The following is a 21,308-nucleotide window of genomic DNA, read 5'->3' as shown; positions in this document are numbered from 1 at the left end:
CTATAAGCAATACAGCATTGAGTCACATGATCTGTGACCCCTATATGCAGTTAAGAAGATGAATACTGAAATCTTACCAACAAATTTTCCTTGATGAATCCAGAGAAGATAATAGACTGTTGACTTTCAGCTGGGTCTGATGGTCATCTGGGCAGCTACCATTAATTCTCTAAGATAAAAACTTGAGACTCTGCATGGCAGCCAACTGTTTCTAAAATGTCTTGGATTGAAACATTCCATTCAAAAGTGAGGCTCAAAGATATTGCTCTAATTTCATGAGCTGAAATCTTCATGAAATGACTCAGATCTTTTAAGACCTAAAAATATGCAGAGCTATATATGGCTAAAAGTTGTTTGCCCACCTGGAAAGGAAGGCACGCTCTCTATATGGATGTAACTGCGAGGAGACTAGGAGGGTGTATGTATATTATGATTGGGAAAGTATTCTCGAAGAAACATAACTTACTAGGAAAAATTCTTCTTTAAATACATTACCCAATTATAATACCTTAGGAGAATAGGTAAGAGGTGGAGGGAGATGCATCCTCATACCCTGGTGATGCTCTATCCGGTCACTTAAGGCTTGTGAAACAGCTTCTAGATGACTCAACTGGAAAAGACCCCTTCTGTTGGGGAGTGGCTTTGAAAAGGGAACATTTTCCATCCCACAAATCCAGCAGAAGTTGTGAAGTTGCATTTTATGAAGCTGTCTAATGACTTAGAAAGGTGACCTGTTGCGTTATGGCTATAGGTCCTACCAGATCAAGTTGAGTCCTTTATGGGATGAAAGATCTCTTATATATAAACTGGATAATGTCAACTCCGATCTCCATCCCACAGCCTGGATAATGTTGGTTAGAGAACAATTCTGACTGAATGCTATGCTTGTGGCAGCTGCTATAACCTTGTGAGCCAGAATACGTAACAAGTTTATTTGAGCTAAGTTATTTCTTGATGTGTAGAGCAAATAACCCACTTAATCCATGATTACTGTTCTGCGCTGACATGTCTTCCTGTTCCCGTTTGAGAGGTAAAACAAGTACCTCCTTTGATGCTATTAAGGGCTTCATCATTTTAAGAGACCAATCAATGCTCATACTGGATCATATTGGTGGTCTTGAGTTGAAGTGTCCAGATTAGACAGTGATTCCATTACAAAAATCTAGTCAAGAGTGTAATAAAGTTGAATGAATGCACTTAGGCTGACAATCAACTGACAAGTGCTGCATTGCAGCTGAAAGAGTTGTGGCCAAAAGCTTAATAGGTGTGTTGAACATGATAATGAGTCCCCAGAAACTAATGTTGGGTCTGCATGACATCGAGGTAAATCTTCCCCACTCAGCCTTGAAGATTGGAGCCTTATCCCCACCAGGATATGTGATAAGGGTGGGAAAGGGGGCTCTGAGACTGAGATGGATGGTGGCATGCTGTGTTTATAGGTTTAAAATTGGTCGTAAATGGCAACATTGTTAGAGGTTGGTGACCTTCAATTGGAGTGACATGATGGTTGAATTCAAATTGAGCTACATTGGTACATTCTTATTAGTGACTGACCTCAGATGGCTCAGGTACTATCTAGCTTGCTGTTTATAAGTGCCTGCTGCTAGTGGCATGATGAAGTTGCAAGCATTTCCTGGGCAATGATTGGCTTGTGAGATGGTGGTAGAGAGCATTGCATCCTTTCCCCACCCATTGTACCGGCTACTACAGTTATAGAATGTTGTGTCTCTGTTATGAAGTGGACCATCCAATGAATATGCCCTGCTTGTTCCATTGACTAAACTCATGAGGCACCTTGAACTGATCCTGTGACTTGTCATGGATATGCTGTGGCTGATTTCCCAATGATTTCTAGTATACGGCCTAGGTTGGTTGAAACAGAAGTAGGTCATCTTTGGTGGGAGAACAGCATCTGATTCATCATGTTGGGACAAGTTACAAGATGTTTGTTACAAATACACCTCTCGCGCACAACGGAGTCCATAAACATGGACTGCACTATAAGTAAGGCATGAGTTACCGAGGGACCTAAAAAAATTGAAAAAGAAAATCACTCTGACATTGAGAAAACCGTTGGGGGGAGCGGTGTCAGGGAACCGGGCTGTTTATTGACTGAATCCTCATTTTACAATCACGTCGATAAAATATTTTTCTAATGAAGTTGTTTGTTATTCTGTTTAAATAACATTTATTTTCAAAATGTCCAACATATGAAAGATCATTCCAACTGGTTTCAACAACCATCATGTGTACGCGTAAAAATTCTGTGTATTACATCATTGCTTTTTGTTTTCTTGATGAGTCTGGTTCCTGTAGTGGTATTTAATATTACCACCAAACAAGATTCCTTTTCTTCAAAAACATGTGACATTTATTTCGTGAGACAATCGTCTACGATGAAACTTGTTTGTGTTGCTCAATTAGTACAATATTTATGTCATGAATTAATTAACTGGAATTGATAATGAAACTTCTTTTCATCCTTGAGGATATCTCAAAGTGCCAGTTCAAGAATTCTCTGAAACTTGCTTGCCCACAATGGTCCGTATCTGTGAAATGAAACTCTTTATTTTACAAAATATCTCCTTTGCTTGGCTGCCTTGTTATCTTCAATCACATTTAGAAAAGAGTCAGTTAATATAAGGTAGTTTATGCTACATACACAATAACATTTATAAGTGTTTGATCAAATGAAGTGAGTTCACCCGCCATATGACCAGGGCCGCTAGATTTTAAGTTTGTAGGATTTTCGTGCCTTTTAACTTTTGTTTTATTCCACCTCCTTTATTTGATTCAAAAGACATAATTAATGTGATAACACAAAAGAGTCCAGCTTTTAATTCAGTGCAACAATACAATAAATACTTCTGGAAGTCAGTTATCAAAATACGGTCGGCACTTAATTAGGTTCTCAGAGAAACGCTCGCGGGCATAGCTGTTATGGTAGATTGATGCATTTTACGTTGAATTACAAGAGGACATGTTGCATTTATGATGATTACACTTAAAAGGAACTAAAAGATAAAACTAGAACATAAATTTCAATTGATAAAAATTTTATTTAATTTGTATTTATTTATTACAGTACTGCCTCCACTCGATGTGAGTGACATTTTCATTGATCAAAATTTCCTTTCATATTGTCAATTGTGGTGTACTAGGAAAGTCATTTGGAAAGAAAATATAAAAAATTGCATATTCTACTTTTAAATTTGATATTTCATAGTGTTGATTAAAATTTCCAGGTTCTATCTACCATTTTCGACGACAAAACGAGTAATGCATCAAAGTTTTCTTTACCAATTTTGATCGCGATTTTCTTCAAGTTCAACAAATAGGGATAATTTTTGGGGCATTTTCTGGTTTAAAAAATGGGATCCACACCTAACCTGCATTATAAGTGGGTCTGTGAGTTATCAGGGCATGAGTTATCGAGGGAGTGGTGTAGTTTTTGTTGTTGTGGGGTTTAAAGCCATTTTTCAGCACAAGATAGGCTATACATGGTGGCCCATATTAATGGTGGAGGAAGAACCCAGGAAAACCCTGGAAAGAACCACCAACCCACGAGAAGCTATGTGAGAGGGTACTTTAGCTGTTTGCTTAGCTCTTTCCCCTGCTGTACAGCAGTAGAAAGAGTTGAGCCCTGAGATAGCAAGGTCTGTATTAATCACAAACAATGATGAGTTAGTTCTGTGGTGGTGACCTTACAAGATTCCGATTGTGGAAGCAATTTAAAGTCAAATCTTCCATAGATAATTTCACCAGATGTCAGATATCTAGACCCAGCAGTTGATGTAGAGGAAGGTGGATAGAAGTCAGTTGAATTGTGTGGAAGAATTCAGTTCAGTCCTGCAAGGTGGAGATTTGCTCAGCTAATAATGATGAAGGGACTGGAATGCCAGCATTATCAATATTAGAGGAAGGTAGTGAAGTCGATGTCCACTGCACTATTTGGATACTAGTTGGAAAAGAATGTTGATGGTGGCCAACCACACTTTGCAGCACTTATGAGTCAGATCCTGTTATTTTTAACATGTCACTAAGGAGAGTCTCTTAGATGGCAGAGGCTTGAGGGCAAGTGAAGAGACATCTCTAGAAAACTGAGACCTCAAAATGTACATCATATGCCGAAGTGTTCATATGCCATGTCGTTAGACAGTCTGGATGTCATCCACAGGACATGTCTATACATGAAGAGCTTGGCAACACTATGCAAGTTGTGGAACTGGACAAGTTCATTCTGGTTGATGCTATATGATTGACTTGTGGTCCTGGCTTATTATGATCAGAGTTATGTGGTCAGGTATGGGCACGGAGGAACATGACCATTTAGGCTGGCATGATGATGTCCAGTTCTTGAGGCTGGGACAGGGTATGGGATGTTTGATCCATGGATCCAGTTAAAAATTCTGATATGAGAGACTGCAACTAATACTTGTTGCTGCTCTCCATTTTGCTGCTCTTGGATTCATCCCCCAGCTTATATTTGTTTTTTGTCCACAATATGCTAGCCTGACATGTAGTCAAAGTGTGACAATCAGAGAAACTACTCATGCTGAGTGGATCTCCTACTGGTCTTGCCCATCATCTAAATCTGCAAGATAAAACATAGAGAAGACGCTCTGTACACAGTGCAGCAAGTGTCCTGTTTTACAAGCAAGTGAGTATCGATGCAGGGTTACCCATTAAGGTAACTACCTGTAAAAGGGTGCATGTGACCTGTACAGATAGATTAGAGCATAGCTATGACTATTAGAAGTGGAAGCTAAATAATCAATTCTAGCCACAAAAACTGATAAGCATGTAAACTGTGCTGCTTATAGGATGACTCACATAATGTCTGAATAAAATAATTATTTAATGTGAAGGTGCTTAGGCTCCCTGTGCCTTTACCTGAAGGTGTGATGATGGCAAAGTGTTTTTTTCATTCACTTTGAGTCTCCCTCTGTGTCTCATGCCTTCACCTAAGCTGTATTAATTTTTTATGGACACCATCACTCACAAGTTACAAAGGGAAAAGTGCAATATACTGAAGATTCAATTTTGTTGGAGATGTAATTATTAATTTCCCCTAAATAAAGGCTTTCTGATGGGGAATTTCTACATGCTTCTAGACAAAGTACAAGTCCTGATGGCAGTACTGGATCATTTGGTTGCAGGTTAGATTTACAAGTTGATCTCTACACAAATGGGCCATAGTTGAGATCAGATCTAACTACAGTCCTGTATAACCAGAGTATGACTTCTTTGCTTGCTTGACAATCTGTATTTTTCATGACTCATTAAACAAGTTTTTTTAAAATACTTTTGTCTATGAGGTATCTATTATAATAAAGTTAGTTTAGGGTCAAAATTGAGTAATAAAAGTCTGACCTTCTCTACAACTGGGACAAAAGCATCATCAAGTCAATTTTGCATCATTAAGTCATCTTGAATTCTTTTTAACTAACAGAAGTGCAGTTTTAGATCTGGACAATAATGAATCTGTTTTCTTCTCACCATTTCTAAACATTTTTAAGCACATCTTTAGTTGACATTGAACAGCATAATACTTTACAATATACAGCAGATCAAAAAGTCATTTACATAAAAAGAGTTGTCGGTTCCTTGATGAAGGCGTTGCACATGTTGTTAATTCTGGTGTTGAAAAGGACAACTGACAATATAGTACCCGAAGTAAACCCATATCCTGAAGATAAGTTTTGGGGTGGTAACTATATTAACTCAGAAACTGATCTCTTTCAAACTAATCTGAGATAATGGTAGGCAAACAGTCTCTTAGATCCACGCTGAAACTGTTAATATGTCATACCTCGTGGTGAAACTTTTTCCAAGTCACAAATGCATATTTTATAAATGAGAAGTTGCCAGTTTCCTAAATTTTATTAAAAACTTTATTAATGTATTTAGAACCATTACAAGTTGGGTTTGGATGATCACCTGTCCTTTAAGGCAAGATTCTTTACACATGAATCATGTCTGTAAAATATTTTCATGACATTTAATTACAGATCACCTGCTATGAGGGACAACATATCAGGAGATTGAATTGGAATGGTCTCTCAGAACAGGTTTACCTCTAAGTGAGATTCTGAGGTTGTGCCAAATTATTTGAGGCATTACTGCACTCTGTGAAAGATCACATTCTAATATTATTTCCATATTATTATCATAGTGTCTGAATTCAGTTCACTGGAATGTACTTTTATCAGTAACATTCAGACTGGAGCTGAAAATCTACAGGCAATGATTATCTGTTTATGTTTTTGTAAAAAAATATATATGACCAATTTACTACTGTACAGGTACTAATGCCTGAGAAAGGGACTACAGTCATGGCCCTATGTATGTCACCACCAAAAGCATCTCTAAAGTAATCAAATGTGTTCCTTACACTCTGCAGGTAAGGTGAGATAGTTTACCTTTTTGTATGGCTCTGGTTCCTCATCTCCCTGGCAACCATCCTCAAGAAGTGGATGCAGCGTCTTTAGAGGCATTCTGGGACTGTCCTCTGCAAGCCCAACCTCATCCAGAACAACCATGGACACAAATCTGTCCAAATTCTTGTCCTTCTGAAACTCTGCACACTGTTGGAAAGTTCCCACAATTCCTTCTGGTGTTGCTAAAGGGCTGCACTGAAAGGACACCATCTGGACCTGGAACAGGAGGATTAAATTTGATAAATTCTGAACATTACTATTTGTCCAGTGAAGAGTCATTCAAATACCCCAAACCTTTACATTTTAACCAATAAATTACATGGAATATATCACTAGAGCTGCATACAGATGAGCCTGTGATTCTCTGACCTTTTCTGCTCTGTAATATATCTAGACAATTATGCTGGGGTTGGAGGTCAGAGTACATCTCCTATCAAAAACATTAAATTCATCAAAACCATGTGGCAGCATCATTATAAAGAGTATAAGGTTTACCCAAGGATTGCAGAATTATGCAACAATGTCTCAAACCCCACCTGCCCATGACATATTGAGTAGAATACTATCTTCTTGGACGTAACAATTAAAACATAACTTGTAACTGTAATAAGTTAACATTTAAGCTGATGTCCTGTATATATAAACAGATTCTACTCTGTAATACAACAGAATCATAATCAGCTTTTTCCCTCTATAGGCTGTTTTGCATCACATGATTGTTTTAGTGCTGACATCAAGACATGAGGCCCAAGCAGGTCTAATATGCAGTTGGGGGGGGGGGGTAAAATGTAAAATGCCTTCCTCCCAGCCTGCTCTGATGTCTTGGTGCAACAGCCATCCGTGAAAAAGATCAATTTTCTGTGCTTGTTTTACACACAACATACCAAGGACAAGGCGAGTTGCATGAGTAATTGCATCATACTGACAATTCTTCACTCTAAGGGAGGCTGTATTCACATCAAAATGGACTATGCATTTTTTAGGCACAAAAATGAAAGCTAAACAATAGCTGTGGGTAAGCTATTGCTGCTATTAAAGATCTCATTATTACAAGTGGATCATGCTCATTACAGAATTCATTCAATATCTTGATCTTATATGTCGGTATTCAAAGTTTAATCAAAATCCGATCACAAATTTGGCATCCAAAGTAGTAACAAACTCAGATAATCAGTTGCAATATCACATTGTCAATATGCATGACTCTCACTCATTACAAATCTCAGTCATCAGCTTAACGATACAAGCCCATATTCCAGATCTGATCAGGAGTTTGGCTTCAAGAATGGTAACAAACTCAGCCAATCTGATGCTAAACCATTTCAAAAATATCTTTTTATCTTGCTCACATCTGAACCTGTCTGAAATTCTGATGGTACAAGTATATATATTCCAAATTTAGTCAAAATTTGAGTTTGTTGCTACTTCGGTCAAAATCAGACCAAACCATAAACTCAATAGGCTTTACAGACATGTAAGCTAAAATAAATAGGCCATACGATTCTGGATAACATGATCAAGCAATGTGAAAATTGGCACAGAATGTTCCTTTGTAATGACCACAACTGGTGTTTGTGTGTTGACATTTTAAAGAGAATAAATATGTTTTATCTGTTATAAGAAGCTAGGTTGTCAGTGAGGGTTTGATAGAATGTTGCATAACTTTGCTAACCCCTAGGTTAAGTGACAAAACTATGCTGCTACCATATTGTTCAATAGGTGATGCACTCTTGAGTCTACCACATTAAAGAAAATTACTTAGTAATTTCTGTTTACTTGATTTAAGTAAAAGTTCTACTACCAGATTACCTGCTAAATACTCACTCTAGCTTGGTATTACTTATTTTAACAGATACTGGGTATTAATTAATTCAATCAAATAAACTGCTTTAAAATGTTATCAAGTAATAAAATTATTTAATTTTAAAACATGATTTACTTATATATCTGACTTGAAAATCATTTGAAACAGTAAAGGAAATTACTTGGTAATTTTGTACTCAGTTTTAGTAAAATTTCTACAACCTGCTTAGTAGTTTTGACTTAACAATAACTCAATTTTACAAGCTACTTCGAACAAAGATAAACCTAATTCAACAAAATGAATGACAGGAGACTATTAATAAGTAATGAAATTACTTTCTTTTCTGGTATTAATTATATGATTTACTTGAAAATGACAGAAGCAATTAAAAAGATATTAGATTGAACAATATAAATAATTGCATGCCACAAAATAGCTTCAACTATATTAATGACTTGGGAGTCTAACTCTGGGATATGTGTAAATACCAAAGGCATGTATTGTCAGGCTGTTACTTTTAACATAGTATACAGAAATGCAGCATTGTAAGTGCAGTACATGCTGTACTTATGCTGGTCAAATGCTGCATCCATGCTGCAATACTGCATTACATTTTGAGCATAAACACTTACCTATGAATTGCTGTCATACTGAATTTGCAAGCTGTTGTCATGATGTTCTGACTTTGATAATTTCACAACAAATCATGTCCCAGAATGTATTGTTATAATACTAAAAGTACATAGTGCTGCAATCATTCCAAATTTCCATGCATATGCATCACATAGAAGAAAAAAAAGCAATACTGAATTTATGCTGCAATTACTTGATAATATCAATTTGAAATAAATAAACTTGCAACATGAGGTAGTTATGTTGTTTTCATTTTGACATAAAACTTTAAAGATGCTAAAACAGAAAAGTATGTGTTAACCAATGGTTGTTTATTTTTATAAAAATGGCAAATATGGTTTAATATCAATTAGTAGCTTTTACTTTCAAAATCAATCTGTGTTTGTAAACCCTCCCCAGAAATAAATCTTCAGGCACTGGCATCAACAAGACTATCAAAGTTGTCCTGTGACATCCTGATATAACCTGGTGAAATAGTCAGCAGTTTCCTGATATATCCTAAACTCTGGATCTAGATATTTCATTGGGAGGTATCAAGATAGGAACATTCCTCAAATCGGCTGTAGTGATCTCACAAGATTTCTCAGGACATTTTTCTCTGTAAGTTTCCTGACTTGACGGATGTGAGTACTTACAGATTTTTAAAATGCATTAAGTAGTGTGAGCTGGAATTTTGTGTATTTAGATTTTTTTCTTACTGTTCCCTTCTAAAGTGTTTCAAATTCTGTCATCCCAATCTATTAAAAAGGCATTTAGATTTGTAAAGTAGCAAAAAACATACTTAGAAACTAATCAGTGTTATTAACAAAAAAATGCATTATGAACAGGCTAACCTGAGCAAATAAGAAACTGATTGGGGATATTATATATATCACTAAATTTGTGTGAAGTACATGTATACATTGTAACTCATGTTCAGAATACCTTACTTGAAGCATGAAGATTTTGATGTCCAGTAATTCCATTCTATTATACTTAATATTATTACCAGATTTATACATTTCTGAATGCAAAAATCAAAACTGGTAATAAGAATAATAATATACCCCATGATTTAAAGACTGAAATAGTAAATGAATATGATTTTATTTGCTGTATCATACAAATTTCCATAAAATATCAATGCTTAAATAATGGGTATTTTGTTACTCAAAAGCATGACACAAATAAATCATGGTTTATAAAATTCTTTTCTTTAGTTCATGACCAGAAACAGTGTGAAACAGTAGCATTATTATTATTTTCTGCTATGAAAAGAAAACAATATATATTCTGGAACAATCAGTGTTTTCTTCTTGTTTTGTAGAGAGAGAGAGAGAAAGGTAGAGAGAGAGACATACACAGTTTTACTGATTCCTATTCTGACAGCTTAAAAATAATACAAATAATAAAGTCACATAATATGAAATGTGATTTTTCCCCCTGACATTTGCTATTTAACCGTAACTATATTGCAAAGAGATCTGACTCCATGCGTCATTGATTTCAACCTCAAATTAATCAAATGTTATTTTAGTTTAGGAAAATATGTATCAATCTGTTACAAAAAAGTGTTTATCACTATTTAAACTCTAATTTTAGTTACATTAAGTATCATTTACACTATGTAATCTGTGTGTTCTTTTTAGTCGCCTGATGATGTAAATAAAGTTTTGTAACTTTTATGAAAACTTAAATTCAGTTGCATTTGAACATGTACTAATAGTATATCCAATCCATAATGGGAACAGTGTGATGGATTAAGGCCCACCATAGGGACACAGATTTTTCATGAAAAAAGTGTGTACTGTACCTGTACATAGAAAGTATCAACACAGGTTCAATAAGAATGGCGTATCCATTCTTCCCATTCCAAAATCTTGAATTCCTTCAACATTTTTTACCCAAACTACGACCATAAACTTAAGTTCTACTCATGAATTATCTACATCTTACTTTTCTCTTCATCTCTGCCACCATTTATCACCTATCTATCATCTAAATAACTGTTTTCATGTTACGTACAATCTGGTAAACTATATTCTTTGTACCAATTTAAAGTACATGTGCTGAATTACTTTCTTCCTGTAACCTGTGTCCATAACTTTCATTCATTCTCAGAAAGTTTGATTTTCCAAGTTTCAGATTTCAGAATTAAGAATTTTCACTATACGTTTTAATAATTCAGCAAAAAATAAAAAGCTGGTATCCTTGAATCTCTGTTGGATGAAACAGGAATTACAGTGAGCAAAATGATTAAAATGTACCTGCATTTATTATACACTGTGAGGAATGGTTTTCTGTTCACAAAGTATTGAGTGATCTCTAATAACTGATGCTAAAGTGTGAGCTATAACCTGATTACTGAATATGCAATCAAAAGATATTCTGTTAAGCTCAGCTAAATATCACAATCTTTCAAGGACTTATATTTTGACAAGTTTCACTGATGACTGAAATCGAAGGTTGGCAATCTGAAATCTGCACAGAGGCACAATAGAATAGAGTTTATGTTTTTTTAAATGGCAAACACCTGTACAGAAAAATCTCACCAGTTCACATGAGCTGCTCATAAGCTGCACATGAGAACCTTGTTAGAAATGTATGCAAATTGGGTAGATTTTGCAGGCTCATGTGTGCAGTTTGTTAGATCTTGTGAGCCAAGGAAAAACTAACCTGATTCTCACGTGTGCAGATTTTGCTCACGTGAGAATCTAAATTTTCACATGAGAAAGTAGAACTTAGAAAACATTCTTTTCCATTACATACAACCATGTTTGAAAATAAGGCAGAGTTCTAATTTCTCACGTGAGTTATCACGTGAGAAACTTGGACTTTTATTCTGATTAAACACTTATTTCAAATTTATTCAAAGTTGGATTTTCTCATGTGAGTTATCACATGAGCAATTTGGACTTAAATATTTTGTGTAAATGTTGAATGTCAAGCATCTCCATTATTGTCAAATAGACATCATTTCTATTTTGCACTTGCTGTTGCTTTGTTGTATTTTTTAAATTTTAAAACATCAACTTATTTTCTCACAGTGAGTTTTAATATTATTTTGACCCAACAGGCTCCTTGTATTTGAACATATTAAGGTTCATTTCACTGTTCATAAAACGAAACAATTCAGAATTAAGGTCTCGTATAACCAGACTACCCATTAAACTTTAACAGCTGTCAAAGAATAAAGTTAATAACTTGTATACTGATCGTGGTTGATGTTTAATAAAGCAATCCGTAAAAAGGTGAAGTGTTTCTCTCCCCAAAATACAGTTTACAAATATAAAAAGGAAATAAAATGTTTGCCCTAAAATGAATCCTATGTACCATAATCATATGATGCAACTTCTTTATTCACAAACTTCTCAAACCCCACTATAAAATTGTAAAACAAATACATAGCCACATATCTGGGAAAAAATAAACACTGATGCACAGGCCTAATAAACTCTCAAATCATTTTCCAGAAAAATTTGAGAATTACATAAACTATGTCATTTTCTTCCATGCCTAACGTTGGCACAAAAGTCAATACAATCTTGTACTTACTGAATTGTGTAATTTGGCTTAGGGGTCATCCATTTATTATGTACGCAAAAATCTGGCAAAGCTTGACCCCACCCCTGTACGCATGCATACTTTTTTACCCCCCCCCCCCCCCGCATACATACACTTGACGCCCCCCTCCCCCATTCTATAAAACGGCCTATGTTTAATCCAAGCAGAAACTATAAAGGATTAATAATATTAACGTGTTTAATAAAACATTGTCCACCGACGTTGAATGTCTGGGATCAAAGAAATACGCGGGGTAACATTAAACATTTTGTCTAGTGTCCACTAAAATTCAAACACCGACTGAACAGTCGAACAGGTTACGTATTAGACAAATTATTATCGAGGTTTCACCCCAACCCTGTTTCCTATGCATATGTACATTATCAGTAAAAGAAAAACAAGTACTATATATAAAATTTAATAAATCCATAAGAAACTGCCTAATCCAGTCGTGTTTGGTTGTGTAGCTGTTTCGCACTGTTTTACACGTGTATATTCTTGGCAATGGAAAATTTTGCTTATTTGCAGCCTTTTAAATGTTCTGATCGTGTCATTTCAAAGTTTATAAAAGAAGTTTCCTATTGAAATAATCACAAAACAAATCACTGACGTTTCTGTTAACTTTTCTGTGACCCAGGTTATCAGAGTACATGGTGGAAGAATCGGCTTGTTAGAACCATTAGAGTGTCCTATGGGGCATGGCTCGGCACAAGCTACTGTAAAAACATCAAAATTAACTAGGTCTATATTAATTAACTTATTAATGATATGAATTCACTTATAGCTCAGTTTTTATGAAACATCATATAATAAAATAGCATTTATTTGGTATATAAAATATAACATTAAGAAATACCCGAGTATATGTGTACAAAGGAGTGTAAAACAAGAAGGGCTCACATCGTTGCTTACAATTTAAATGTCAGTCATACAGTAGTATAAAATAATAAAAGTATTATTTTTATACTACATGTATGACTGACTTTTATATTGTAATTAATGATACAAGCCTTTATGCGTACAACAACATGTTTACTAATAATTTACCCTTTATGGCGCCTCAGATGAACTTAACAGATGCTGGATGTTGACCTACAGTGTACATGTAGAATAGCACTTTTAAACCAAACAGACAGAAATTTACGTGCGGGCCATGTTCTCTTAGCAAGGGCCACGCTGTTTATGAAGAAAGTTATTTAATATTCTCTTGCAACATGTTTGCTCTTAAAACATTCTGACAGCAAGAGTGTGGACATTATTAAAATATAGAAACCAACACCAACATCTAAAGATGTCCACATCGGTACTGATGTTAATGTCCAGTAGGAAACAGAAGATGTCGACGTGCTGTTAGGGAAGATTCAAGGATTATGAAAGACTGGTTCTTTGCCGAGAAAGAGGTAAGTTACTTTTACTCATTTCTTTTTACAATTTTCACATATAGAATGATCAAAGTGGATAGTCTGAATCATCAACATTATAAGCATAAGCATAAATTTGCATGGTCGTTTAAAATTGAGTCAAGGGTTTGTTTCAGATTTTACTTAAAGATAATAATTCAACCTCCTGTTTCTAAAAATGATATCTACACCACACTATCATCGAATATTTAAGCCTTCCACAATTCAACTGTGCAACCATGTCTGGCTCTTACCTGCACCCCCAATAATAATGTGGGCGCCTCAGTGAGGAGCACCTGCGTTACCGATTGAAACAATTTGTACAAACATAAATGTTCTTTGTATTATTTTATTGCTGATTGGGTGGATCAAGATAAGCATACACAATTGAGAACCAAATGCAGTAGCTTAATTCATGATTTTATTCCTAAAAGACATTTGCCCTGTCTGTCAAATATTTTGATTGGTAAATTTAAAATAGAGATTTATGATTGGTAAATTTAAAATTGAGATTTAATTGGATATGATTACAGCTTTTCTTAATGCTTATATACACTAGGACTCTTTTGCCAACCAAATCGTTTTCTCATTTCAGTGCATTCTTTCTGTTCTGCATAGATAAAAAAAAAAATGATCAATTATACTAATTTTTTTTATCTTTTTACAGATTAAACTTCATGAAGGTCACAAAATTTAATCAACACAACAAAATTAGCAATCATCTGAAAGAAGTGCAAAACAATGACAGCAACAGGAAGAAGTCAGACGAAACCCCATTGCCATGCTAGAGGAAATTCCGACTCCAGTAAAGGGTATGTATAAGACGCTTCAAATCTTTTGATGTAATGCACATGATAACATATGCATTTCAGACTCTAAAATTTGACCCCCCAATACATTTTTTTTTTAATATAAAAATTGGAAACCAGATTTTGAATTTCTTTATATATTGCAGATGTACATATTTTGGAAAAATGTATCCTAAATGTTTTGGAGAAATCTTCCAGAGGACTGTTCCAGAAGTAGAGATGTCAATTTTTGGGAAATTTCTAATGTGTACCCATCATTCCTAACGATTGGTTACCAGAGTATACAATCAAAAGGAAACTGTATTAAATGTGAAGCTGAACTGAACATGTTCAAACCCCAAAAAGAGCTGTAAGCATAATTATTACTAATATAAGTGGCAAAAATCATAATCTGAGCACAACAAGAGTATAAATTACATGCCATTATTACAGAAAACTGTATGAAAAATGTATATGCAGTTATAATTTTTGTCACAAATCAGCTGAACTCATGTGGATTAGTAGTATGGATGAGAATAGACACAAAAGAAATTGATAAATTATTTGTGCATAACAGTCATTTCGACTAGTGTACATGTCTACAGTAACTTTCGCGAATTGTCATAAAGTCCATAAATGTTGATTGTTGTATTATCCTCAACCTGTCATGGTTCATCCCATAACGACGGTCCAGTGCAACATGTTTTTAAGTTTAACAAGATCTCTTTTCTCTAACATTTTTCAGTTACATAATATCCATCAGTTGCATTGATACATCCCGGGTTATTTTTGTTGTTGTTTTTTCTTCTTTTTTAAAAAATGATATCTGGTGCCATTTATTTTCTATTTAAGCTGGACTGCTATGTGTGTAGTATCATAATTGAATGAATCTAGGGCAAATGGTTTCACATTCAAGAACCTGTCTGTTTTCTTAGAACTGTTTGATGTAAAATTCATGCAGAAGTTACCAATACATTAATTTTTATTTGATTTTTTCAAAACTGTTATTAAGTAGCAGACTTTTTTTTATCTTTATATTTCAGTCTGTATAGTTGTCCATTTCATTCATTTTTTGTCCTAACATGGTGGTATAAGAAGTGCATGTTACAATAGCCAAGTTAAACTAGACATTCATATTGTGCTTAATTTTATTTGACCCAGTTAATGTCATCAGGATCTGAAAACAAGAGTTTTAAGTAATGAGAAAATTGGCACATGAACCATGGACAGGCATGAAGTTAGGATGGTCAGGCTTGAAATATCAGCATTGATTCTTAAATAGGTCACTTGAGAAAGGATTGTATTATTATACAGACCACGTATGACAAGTAAATTGTAAGCAACCATATCAGCCCCTGTGAACACCTTTTTTTTTAAACGGGTACCCAATTGTTCGTTCTATTACCCAGGTTATTATCAATGGGAGAATACCCGGGTACACATTGGCATCTTTATCCAGAAGTAGTCAAATTTGGAATATGCAACGTGATTTGCAGGTATCTCATCAACAGTGCAGTTTATATGTTTGCTACTGAACTATGGTAATTCTATTGGTAGAGCAATTTGACTCATTGTCCAAAGGATGAATTTTCAGACTGGGTTGGCTGCGTAAGTGTGTCCTTGGGAAAACAGTTGGCTCCTATTTTCACAGTGTGATAAAGTGCCATCTAATCCAAACTACAATTATGTATTTTGCCTTTACCTTGTAAAATGAATCTTCAAAAATCCACCTTACAGAATGTCTCACATGCTGTGATCAGAAAAAAAAACTACCAACTTTTTCATTTCAATTTCAGGTTTCATTTTTCAACAGTTCAAAACTGAGCCTGCTAACTTAAATTCAGTGGTCAACAGGAAGTGCATTGATGCAAAGAGAACAATCTCCAAGTGAAAATATTGTTGCAGACTGGCAAATAATGAAATTCAGAAGCAGGAATGTCAATTACACGTTTCGTTTGCTTTGAATTTTCTGGAACAGTGAAGAATGGTCTTCATGTGAAGCAAATTTCCAGCAGTATCTTTCATTATGACCTTAAAGGTTTTAGAATAAATGTGATGTATTAATATAACAGGTACATACCTACATACATACATGCATACTCTAGTTGTCTTACCTTATTAGAAGATCACTAATCGAACTCAAATTATATGATTATGATTACTAGATTTGAATATTGATCTTACTGTTTAATTCTTGTAAAAGATGTATGTATGTATTCAATAAAAACTAAACACTATAGTTGTTTTTTGTTGTTTTTGCTCATGTGAGCAAGATGCCACTCACATGAGCAAGATGTTGCTTACGTGAGCAGATCTTGCTCATGTGAGTGAGGTGTGGCTCACGTAAGCAAGATGTTGCTCATGTGAGCAGATCTTGCTCACGTAAGCAAGGCGTGGCTCACGTGAGCAAGGTGTGGCTCACGTGAGCAAGATATTGCTCTTGTTAACAATTTCTGCACATGTGATTTTCTTATTAGAATCTATTTGCTCACGTGAGTTCTACCTAATTTGCATGTTAAATTGCATATGAGACTAACCTGAGTTAGATCTCAAGTGAGAATCTCATGTGCAGAAGGGTAGGCAGTTTTGGTGTGGGATATTAATAATATACGAAATTCAGTACACGACAACTAAGCTAAATTACATTTTTCAAAATCTACATGATGGTAATTGAAATACCTGTTTGAATTCTTTGAACAGATCTGTGTGGGCTGCATTCCCCTGCATGGCATCTGCTACAATGGTTTTGGCCAGAGATTTGGAGCTGCCAGGTTTTCCCACCAAGAACAGAGGTATTCTTAATTCAGTACAGATCACCATCATAAACACATTCTCCTTCAAGGCAGTGTTTCTGGCAATGTTGTTTTCAAGCTGAATGTTTTCTAGGAATACATCTTGGCATCTGTGAATAAATTACTTTGAAAAATATTCCGTACAATTACATTAGTAAAATGGACCAGTACCACCAAGTTGGTCACTACCTAAGCTAATACATGTACATACTAAGTGGACACAGACAACTGCAATAATCACGTGACTGTTCTGTTCAAGTATATTTTGGTTACATGTATATTTTCTACAGAAGCATCCATTTTGATTTGTCACATAAAAACCCCACATACATGAAATAGATTGAATGACAATGACATTAAATCCCCCTCCTCTACCTGCAAAAATGTGTAGAAAAGCAGTCATTGAAAAAAAAACTATGTCAGTATATGAATGTGTACTAAATACCCCCTACAAACAACATTTGTATTCTTCAATTAAGTTCACCATTTTTCATGGTTCTATAACCAATTTTTCTGGGTTTTGTGGTTGATACAAATAAGAAATTTAAGACTAAACACCATTTAACCATCAGAAAAAGCTATCGGACCATCCTTCCTATCAGATTCATAAATACAAATTTTGTCATTTTAACAGTGTGAATTTTGAACATGATATGGCAACACATAACTGCATGAACATTGCTGGGTCAGCATGACACAGCCAATTAAGTTAATGAACGTGTTCAGGTAACGCGTTAACTAACACTAGGGCCTGAGCTAGAATATGGTGCTGGCTTGGGCATGATTAATTATAATGAGGTTTCTGTTTGATAGCTGTAAAACAAACTGGTCAAAGTGAGGTGAATTTGGTTCTAAGTATCAGGAAATGACTATAAGAGCTGAAATAATACATAGACAAATTTCATACTTGTTGAAATCAGTGTCATAAGATGAAACTTTCCTGAAATTGGATTATTAAGAAAGCATGGAAATATGAGGAATTACTCCATCCTGGATATATGTGTTTATTTTTGGTGGTTAGATAAATCTACAGTAATCATGATAGGCTAAGATAAATAAGGGCTTGGTTTCCCAGGTAAAATTTCATGCTTTATAAATGTTCCACATGTTTGTGTTTGCATGTTTTTGATTTTTTAACATAGCCTTAAAAATGTTTCAATCATACTGCTATGATGCCTGCAGTGTGGCAGCTTATAGTAATGACTAGCACTGGGGCATCATGCTGCAGACATGTAGCATGATGTCCCACCCAGTCATATTATCCTGACACCAGGCCAACCAGTCCTAACACTAACCTCTTAATGCTGAACACCAAGCAAGGCAGCTGTTAGTACCAGTTTTGTAAGTCTTTGGTATGACTTGGCCAGGGTTCAAACCTGTAACCTCCTGCATCAGAGGCAGATGTTCTAACCACTAGGCCACCAAAATGGTCAAAATGCTCCACACTGTAAAATTAATCAAAGTTTTGTGAGAGGTGAAGTCTTAGCTCTAAGGAGAATAGCAAGTATTTTTTCTCATTAAACAAAAGTGAAAGGGACGTGTATTGAAGTCCTGAGAGACAATTCTCTTTCTCCAACATTTATAGGTCACTTTCATTTACCTATTTTTATCTCACATATATCTGCAGGTAATGTACATTAAGCAACTGCAGATCATTTTAATGTATGTTATTTTGTCAATCAATCAACATCGAATTATTCACAAGTTTAAAGAAATAAGAAAGTCAAAAGAAAATATTCAGAACTTTCCAAATACCCTCATTTACTGGTGAATCAGGTTAGAAGAATAAGAATTATCAAGTAAAACAATATGTTTATTCCTTGACAATATATAAAAACTTAGCATTGTGACCTTGAGAACTCCACATCAGAATTGATATTTATATCACATGGTACATATCTTTTCTTTGTCCAATGGCAATGACTCCAGGATAATAAAATATAGTATAACCAAGACCAAACGCTCTTACCATTGACCATCCATCCATCAGTGAATTTAATAAACCTAACAACCAATCTAATATCACCTTGCTGAAAGCAGATGGAGCTTATAAAACTAAACAAATAAATCTGATGTCCTCTAGTTTTCTCTGAAAAGAAGAGGATAGTTGATTTAACTTACCTGGTAATCTCCTGATGAATCTGATCTGCCCCATTCACAAGACGACATGGACTCTTAAAGTATCTTGCTATGTATCTCCTGTATTTTCTTCTTTTTTTCAGGCAAGCATGGTAACATACACCCAGGGAAAGGATCAGGGAACGAGTTATGTCATGAAGAACTTGGACCTTTCGAAAAAATAAATAAAATAAAGCTATGTAATGGTAAGCAATTTGTTGTTCTAAATATCCTCCTGTCCCTCCTACATCTACCCCTAAAAAAACCCAAATATTTTCTGAGAAAAGGGTGAGTATAATGGCTGGTCAACATGCTGATGAAGAGTATAATATGTTTTTTAGCATAGACTGCAAAAGCATTTGCATTCACAAAATTGTCAATACACTGTATCTAGCTGTAAGTAGAAACAGGCAGTAGCTATTCAAGATGGCCACTGTGGTAACCATAATGAATGTTCAGGTAGCATTGTTTTCATTTTGGACCAACCAGACATCATAAGAAGTCTTCTGGTGTAGACCCTATGCTGATATAACTTTCTGTAAGCTTTTCAAGATTGGTGCCACCATGGCCTTTTTGGACATCAGATCAACATAATTTTAATGTATGACAAACTAGGCTTCATAAGGAGTCTTTTAGTGAAATCCCATGTTCACATTACCGTCCATTCAGGCAGAGTTGTGAATAACAAGATTCTCAAGATGGATGCTGAGGCAGCTATGTTGATGTCCAAGTGGAATTGTTTTCATACAAAACCAACAAGACATCATTAGAAGTCTTTTAGTGAACACCCATATTGATCTGACCATCTATTCAAGAGTAGAAGCAATATGAGGATATTTTTTGAAGATGGCTATCATGTCTTCTATATTAGACATAAGATCTGGACTGCTTTCATTAAGGATCAACCTGACATCACAATAAGTCATTTAGTGAAAACCACATGATCATATGACCATCCATTCAGGAGCAATGATAACAAAATTTTCAAGCTGGTTCCTGTGGTGGTCATACTGGACATTTTTGAATAGCACCATTTTCATTAATGACCAACTAGACCTTATTTGGCAATTCTCCAATTAGTTTCTTTGGAGTAGCAATAATACATTTTGTGCTAGTAGATGGAATAATGTCCAAGATGGATGCCAGGCTATTCCATACAATTATACAATATTTTCAAGTATGAAAATAGAAATTCAAATAAAATTAGATCACAATATGTTATTAACTTTCATGTCTTTTGGATTTAGGTTTTGCACATGCAAAGAATTTGTCATGACTGCAGCAGTCTGGAACATTTAAAAATTTTGACATGTGAACATTTTAATTTTGATAGAGTAAACTGGTGAAACAAATATCAGACTGAAACAGAACAAAAATCACAACTCCTTAACCTTCCTGGAGCACCATGAGTATCTGAACAAATATAATCGTTGTAATACCATATGATAATATTAAAGTATTGAGTTCTCTTCCTTTTGCAGCTGAGAGGAGTGATTCCATGGAATATATATCTTCCTGAAACTTCAGACACAGACCAAAAACACAACATTCTCTTTGTTAACCTCTTATATTTCTGTGATAACAGATTTTGAGTAAAGTAAATGGGGTATTAAAATATTTTAATTGTTCAAACAATATTCTATGCATATATCTTGTCAAAAGGTTGTTTGAATTGTACAGCATATGTGATGATGTTGACCTAAACTATCATAACATTATAATTTCTCTGTCAAGTATGTTTTAAATGCCCAAACCTTTATGCCAGAAGTAATGTTTTCTCAGGCACATGC

General features: G+C 34.9%; 1 protein-coding gene across 1 annotated transcript in view; it reads right to left on the bottom strand.

Moving 5' to 3' along the window:
* Positions 1-21,308, bottom strand: part of LOC149786029 (E3 ubiquitin-protein ligase rnf213-alpha-like) — a 598,535-nt gene that overhangs the window by 247,148 nt on the left and 330,079 nt on the right. The window contains exons 43-45 of the mRNA XM_089976317.1: positions 19,522-19,688; positions 17,288-17,510; positions 6,423-6,656 (exon numbers count right to left, since the gene is read on the bottom strand). Of these exons, the coding sequence (XP_089832443.1) occupies positions 6,423-6,656; positions 17,288-17,510; positions 19,522-19,688 (624 nt within the window). The remainder of the gene's footprint in view (positions 1-6,422; positions 6,657-17,287; positions 17,511-19,521; positions 19,689-21,308) is intronic.

The sequence above is a fragment of the Sinohyriopsis cumingii genome, chromosome 12 (genome assembly GCF_028554795.1).
Source record: "Sinohyriopsis cumingii isolate HCF-2022 chromosome 12, ASM2855479v2, whole genome shotgun sequence".
In the NCBI taxonomy this organism is placed as follows: Eukaryota; Metazoa; Mollusca; class Bivalvia; order Unionida; family Unionidae; genus Sinohyriopsis; species Sinohyriopsis cumingii.
The sequence above is the reverse complement of the archived record's forward strand: the minus strand, read 5'-3'. Positions and strand labels throughout refer to the sequence as shown.